The sequence below is a fragment of the Rosa rugosa genome, chromosome 4 (genome assembly GCF_958449725.1).
Source record: "Rosa rugosa chromosome 4, drRosRugo1.1, whole genome shotgun sequence".
Taxonomy (NCBI): domain Eukaryota; kingdom Viridiplantae; phylum Streptophyta; class Magnoliopsida; order Rosales; family Rosaceae; genus Rosa; species Rosa rugosa.
In genome coordinates this window covers 10,363,536-10,370,936 of record NC_084823.1, presented here as the reverse complement: position 1 = coordinate 10,370,936, position 7,401 = coordinate 10,363,536, and the positions used below count along the sequence as shown (strand labels likewise).

The following is a 7,401-nucleotide window of genomic DNA, read 5'->3' as shown; positions in this document are numbered from 1 at the left end:
AAATTTTGGTCAGGCCAAATTTTTTTCTTGATCTTTGGGAAATAGCTTACCATGGGAGATAGTTGTAGGCTAAAAATGGCTTTTTGGCCTACCATGGGAGATACTCTTATGGCACGTTTACTTACTTGGAATGGAAAATAATCATGAATCGGAGACAAGTGGAATGGAAGAAGAAAGGAATCGGTATTGATTCCGGAGGAATGATTCCTAAACCCATCTCCCCCCTTCGTAATCGAATTCCTGAGTATTCAGGAATCGATTCCTGATAAATAGGTGGGACCTACACCAATTCCCATTCCTTCATGTGTTAGTAAACACAGGAATTCTTTTACCTGGAATCATTCCGATTCCTTTATGTGTTAGTAAACACAGGGGTATTTTTACTCCGTAATCATTCCATGACATTCCATTCCATTCCATTCCAAGTAAGTAAACGTGCCATTAGAGCATCTCCCATGGTAGGCTAAAAGCCAAATGGTTTTAGCCTACCAAAAACAGAATATTCCCTCTAATATGCTTTTTTAGCCTATCAACAAAAAACAGTGCTGCCACCGTAGGCCAAATTCTGTAGGCCAAAATCAAATATCATCACATCTAACGGCTATCAATATATTCCCAGCTCAGAATATATTTCCGAATATGGTTTTGACGAGGCTATCAATAAAACTAGTCGATTTAGTTAAATGAAAATAAGTATATCATAAAAATTAATGGTTACACATTTATTTTAAAAATTCTAAACATATCAAATATTGGGTTCATATTGAAGATCTCAACAAGATATTTACAATGATGTAATTTTAATATTTAGTAACATTATAAATAACCCATATATATAGGAAAAATGATTTTTCTTAAATGTAATATTCATGTTATTAATGAAACAAAAAAAAAAAGTCAGCAGGGCCCACCATTTGGCTTACCAAATCTGAGCCCAAATTTGGCCTAGCAAATTTGAGAAGGCCAAATTTTTTTCTTGGCATTTGGGATATAGCTTACGGTGGGAGCATGTTGAAGGCCATAAATAGGATTATGGCTTACGGTGGGAGATGCCCTTAGGCCTTAGTAGACCAAAAATCCCTTACCTTCATCTGTAAATCAATATTAGAAACAATAGGAAGAAATTGAACAAGCGGTCCATCAGGTAACCATCTATCATTCCAGAACTTAACAGATGAACCATCCCCAATTCTCCAACTCAAACCTTGTTTTAACAACTTCACGCCAAAGATAATACTCCTCCAAGTATCGGAGCAACCTGAAGGGCAAGAGTAAAGTGGATTAAGAAGAGGTACATATTTAACATACTTTTGATTCAAAACATGACATCATAAACCTTGATCTTCCTGAACCATTCTCCAACCAATTTTTGCAAGCATTGCTTGATCATCAGATTAGCCTTTTTAACTCCCAAACCACCAAACTCCATAGGTCTGCAAACCAAGTCGCAATTAGCTAGATGAATTTTTTTTTCTTGCCATTACACTCTCCCCACAAAAAATCTCTATTAAACTTGTCCAAGGCATCACATATAGACACAGGTAACCTCACAGTTTGCATAGTATAAACCGGGATAGAAGTAGTTACAACCTTAATAAGAGTAAGTCGATCGCTAAATTGAGTATGAAACGACTCTTAACTTTATCAAGGGACAGGAGCATAAGTCCTTTAAGTAACTTTAGAATGTATCAAAGGAACTCTCAATTAAGTACTTACCAAGATTAGAAGTAAGTTTAGAACCACAGATTTTGCTTATATTTGCAGATAAAGCCTTGCCAGTATTAGGAGATCAAAACAAAACAGATGTATCATAACTGACCTCTTGACCTGAAATATCACAGAAAAAATCTAAGCATCTCTTAAGAATCATTGCTTGTTCACAGCTTGCTTATGCAAAAAGGATCAAATCGTCTGCAAAAATGTGTGAAATAAAGGGTTCAGAACCGAATGCACGAACTGGCTTCCGTTGACCCACTTCAACTGCAGAATTAATCAAATGTATGTGAAAGTTTCTCCATGCACAACACAAATAAGTAGGCCCCTCTACTGGCTCGAAATGTCTCAGTAAGTTCTCCATTTAAGCAAACTTGAAAACTTGTATTTGCTTTTTCCTTTGGTTACATGAATGTGTTTTAAGGCCTAAAGTAGAAGATGAAAAATGAAACACTAGGCTATAGGGGAGCAGGTTAATCGCAGAAATAGAAGAAAGCGGCCTCATTCTCTGCGGTCATATTACACTCGAAATATGCTTTGCAGCAGTCTTGTTACATTCACATGGCCTCCACCGTCTCGTCATTGGGTGTCACCTGACCCAACGGTGGTTTCTGCCATCCCAACTGATCAGAAGATAATTCATCGATTTGAGCCTTTCAGAAATGGAATGAGAGATTGTATTAATTCTTCAAAGCCTCACAATGTTCTACTTCGATTTGAGCCTTTGAGATTTGTGACTAGCTAGTACAACAAATCCTGCCACCGTGAATCTTGTCAAAGTTCAATCTTATGTATACTACAACAAAACGCAACGTTAACAACGGAAAAAAAAAACCAGTTTGCAGCTAAAGAAAGGCATTCATTCATTTTTTATTACTGTCATCATTTTCTACCCAATTAATATTAGAGCAGCCTATTGCAAACAGACAGAAGAATGCTTATATTTCTCGACGGCTATAATCTACATATCAACAGTTCATTCCACACCACGAGAAAACTGACAATACATGACAATGACTAGCGAAGAATAGCAATACATAGATAAAGAGACGAACATAAATGGGTAATATATTTTTATTGCCTATTTAGCAATATGAAACATTAGTCGGCAAGGGTGACAACTGATTTGGGGCGTCAAGCGCCCACTGGCTCTCAAAAGAGAAGCACCTCCCGTCCCACCATTTAAATTTTTTAATAGAATAAATAAAATACAATCTGAGGAAGGGAGACCAAAACCAAATAAAATCTATTTTATTTTTTATCGTAGTATAATGTATGTACTACTGGCCTGCCATGCAAAATATTGTGGTTGTAGTTGGATACGACCAGTTACGCAAACCAACTTGTATGTAATTAACATGTCCGTTCTACTTGCTGGTTATGTACGTGTATGGTTTGTTACTTGCGAGTTGTCATTGTTAGTTGTTTTCGATTTAAGTTGTAGTTATAACTAGAATCATAGTAAGAAAATTTCAAAGTTAGAATCCTCCAACAAAACGTGAACTAATTGTTTAACAAGATTTGATTCTTTCTTTATATATTGATGATGATTCATTTACGAACAAAGTGTCAATTCAATCATCTAGCTTTTGATTCAAGCCCTCCCTACTATCACTGAAAGTTTAGACACAAGTCCTCCTAAAGAAACATGAAAAGTTATCTTACGCATATAGTTGTAGCTCTAGCAGTTATCCAATTATGTAATCATATACGCTCATGCACAGCACATGGAGAATCCCCCGATCTGGGAACTACCGATTACATAAAAACATCATGTAATGCCACAATGTATCCAAGGTTGTGCTGCAATGTTCTCAAAATCCATGCTGGCAAAATCGGGATGAGTGCTAAAGTTCTAGCTCAAACTGCCCTTGATATAGCCCTTGAATTCACCAAACAAACTCATATTACAGCGAAAGGCTATTCAGAAATCAAAGCCTTGAATCCCGTTGTGACATCAGCAATGCGTGACTGTGTGGAAGAGCTCAATGTCGCTGTGCAGATGCTCCAAAAGTCTAAAGTTGAGTTGGGTATGGTAATTGAAGGCTCTACTTCCGGGTTACACGTTAGTAATGTTCAAACATGGGTTAGCGCTGCATTAACCAATTTAAACACCTGCAAGGATGGATTCGTCGACCATAATCTAAATGGAACAGTAGAGAAAATTACCGCCAGAAAAATTGTAAAAGCAGCACATTTGACGAGCAATGCCTTGGCACTCATCAACTTGTGTGTCTCCACTAAAGTTACCTTGCCCTAAATCAGTACTTAGTTCAAGGATCACTCAAGAAAACTTAATTGTATAGCACATGTGTACGCGCAACGAAATGCTTATCAATATGTACTTAGATATAGGGCCACACATGTATTAATTTGGGTACCTATAAGTGATCATAGCCTTTGGCCCATACAGTCAATGTGACGAACAATTATCACGAATTGCACTTACATATTGAATAGAATTATATTTTGCATAACTACTTTATTTTTCTCAAGATCGAACCATGCATGCTGATTTTTTTATCCTAATTTCTCATCACTGAAGCGTCGGCCCTGAGAATTGACGGTTTACTGAACTAATAACTATTTCCTTTATCTTACTGATAAAAAAAAAAAAAAAAACATATATATATATCAAATATGAATGTATTCCAATCAAAAACTTCTGTTTACAATAAATCAAATTATAAAAAAGCCCAATGATAGAAAATCAAATTAATAAGATACATATAACAATATAATTACCCGTGAAGACTCCAATATCAACTAATAATGAAGTTATCGGATATAACGAAACGCGAGAAGATAACAAAGTAAGGACTTGCAACAATAGATTCATGGCAATATGAGAGCGACTGCTCTCTCTCTTTTCCCTCCATGGCGGCGAACCCTAACCCTAGGGCTTCGAACGTCAAAAATTTTGGCTCCGGTCGAGGTCTCCCCTCCTCATGGTGCTTGTTGGTCGACCTCTCTGAGATCGTGGCTTACCTCTGTTCAACCCGCTGGTTGTGGCAACTGGAATGCTTTAGCATATCGATCGGATGCTTGCGGTGAAGCAAATCGTGAAGCTGATCGGCGCTTTTGCTTGGTGGTTCACGATGGAGGGACGTCACGGCCAAGCCGAGTGCGCCTCAAAGGTTGGAACAATCTGAATCCGTACGGATCTGGGTGTTGTAGGACCGGCGCCATTTTGTTCCTACGTTGGAGATCGGGTGTTCTCCGATGGGGAGGAGTCATGTTCAAGGAGTCACAGTGTTCTCCAGGACGACCGATGGGCACCTTCTCCCAGTCTGCTCCTCTCCAAGCTTCGTCGACGACGCGTCAGATCGGATGGGCAGCAAGGCTGTTCAACGCAGAGATGGTCGGCGCTTGGGTGCCCAGCAAACTGGGTGTCCTTAGCGTTTCTGGACAGGCTGGCCTTCGCACTTGGGACTGGGCTCTTGCCTTTCTTGGGCTGGCGGGCTTGTCTTTGGATTCGGGAAGGATTTGGGTCAGAATTTGGGACCCAGGTCGTACCCAAATTCGGATCTTGGATCCGAGACAGATGCTCGTTTTGTGCTGGTATTGGTTCTGGTTCTTGGGAGTTCTTAGGCTGATATTCAAGTTTTTGACAACCTCGGTCACTTTCGAACTCTTGGTGAGTGAATCACCTCTCCTAGGTGATTCTATCATCGGTTACGGCTACAGTTACTACTACATTTACATTGCTCTCGTGACATATGCAGTGCAGCGATACCAAATTTTTTTGGTATCAAGTCACGTCCTGGTTACCCCTTACTCTAGATGCGTTTGTGCATCTTGTTATGTTTTATTGTTTTTCTTCATTATAGATGCGTTTGTGCATCTTGTTATGCTTTATTATTTTTCTTTCGATTTGCATCGCTCCATGTACTCCTCAGTTTCAATTAATATAGCTTGTCGTCTTTCCCTTCAAAAAAAAAAAAACTAATAATGAAGTTAGAGTCAGATCGAACTAGGGCTTCTAATCATCCTCTTTTGTTTATTTATATATATTTTTTATTTGTCTCTTTTAATTATATTTTTTATTGAAGTGTTTTAGCACGAAATATTCGTCGGCAAGGGTGACAACTGATTTGGGTCGTCAAGCGCCCACCGGCTCTCACAAGCGAGAGAGGGTTGTCACAACCAAGAAGCACCTCCCCTCCCTCCATTAAATCTATTAATAGAATAAAGAAAATACAATCCGGGGAAGGGAGACCAAAACCAAATAGAATCTATTTATCTTTGAGCATAGTATAATGTATGCACTAATGGCCTGCTATGCAAAATATTGTGGTTGTAGTCGGATATGATACCAGTTACGCAAAACCAACTTGTATGTAATTAACATATCCATTCTACTTGCTGGTTATGTACGCGTATGGTTTGTTACTTGTGAGTTGTCATTGTTATTGTTTTTGACTTATGTTGTAGTTATAACTAGAAGCATAGTAAGAAAATTTCAAAGTTAGAATCCTCCAACAAAACGTAAACTAATTGTTTAACAAGATTAAATTTTTTCTTTATATATTGAGGATGATTCATTTACGAACAAAGTATCAATCATCTAGCTTTTGATTCAAGCTCTCCCTACCATCACTGAAAGTTTAGACACACGTCCTCCTAAAGAAACATGAAAGGTTAACCAAATCGTGCTGCATTCTTCATTTTCTGCAATGCATACACCAGATTCGGTATATGATTTTCATTTTGTAGCAAGTAGTTATTCAATGTTTGGTTGCTTGAAATGCCTCTTTTGAAGAAACATTTGGTAGAGCACAACTATTATCTATATGCTGATCATCTTCGGTAGTAGAATTCATTACCCCTTCAATGATCTCTTTATAAGTGGGCGATTCCATCACTGTATCATTTTCACTAGGATAATTCAAAAGATGCTCAACTTCCATCGCATTTCTATAACGTAGACCAGAAATGGCTTCACGTAATTTATGGATGTCTTCATCTTCACTAACTTGTGGTTAATTCAGAAGCCATATCTTCATTTGGTTGGCTGATAGAGAGCTGAAACTTTTGTTGAACCCATTGTTGTAAATCTTTTTTACTAGAAACTGGATGCTCATTTTTATACTCGCATAATGCTCTCCACATCTCATCAGTTAATGTAGATTTTTTCACACCTTTCAAATGAGACTCCATGGAGGAATAATGTCAAACTATGAGACCAAATAATCCGAATAAGTTTCTATGTAGTGTTTTTTTTTTTTAGGGGGAAGACGTCAAGTAGCTTCTATGTAGTTTAATTCTTCTTCATCTTGAAGTTATTTATAGGCATTACAATATTGTACTATACTCAGAAAATAAATTAGTCTAATAGGATTAGGAATCCAACTAGGAATACGCAATCTAATCAAGACTAAGTTATTAGGGAGTAATAAGAGTAATTAATGAGGTCAATTTGACGTCATCTACCCAACGGTCATATTACAAACCTTTAAATTCAAATTGCCTCTTCGTTAATAGTACCTCAGGAATGAGGTCAATTTAACCGTTTAACCTCAACATCTCTCTCCAACGGTCGTATTTCCTAATCTCTCTATAAATTCATCCTTGCCCTCCTGTGAACTGATTCTCACACTATTGCTGTTTCTCTCTCCCAAATCAGTAGTCTTCATTCTCCAACCCCACAAACCAATCTTATTTGCTCTCTATTGATCGTCAACAAGG

The 7,401-nt window shown here is 37.8% G+C and overlaps 1 protein-coding gene across 1 annotated transcript; it reads left to right on the top strand.

The window, feature by feature from the left end:
• Positions 1-3,499: 3,499 nt before the first annotated feature.
• On the top strand, positions 3,500-3,973 carry LOC133744314 (pectinesterase inhibitor 11-like). Its single transcript, XM_062172446.1, has one exon. The coding sequence runs from the start codon at positions 3,500-3,502 to the stop codon at positions 3,971-3,973; it is 474 nt and encodes a 157-aa protein (XP_062028430.1).
• Positions 3,974-7,401: the final 3,428 nt, after the last annotated feature.

Coding starts and splice junctions, on each gene's coding strand:
- LOC133744314 (XM_062172446.1), top strand. CDS start 3,500: ATGTATCCAAGGTTGTGCTGCAATGTTCTCAAAATCCATGCTGGCAAA.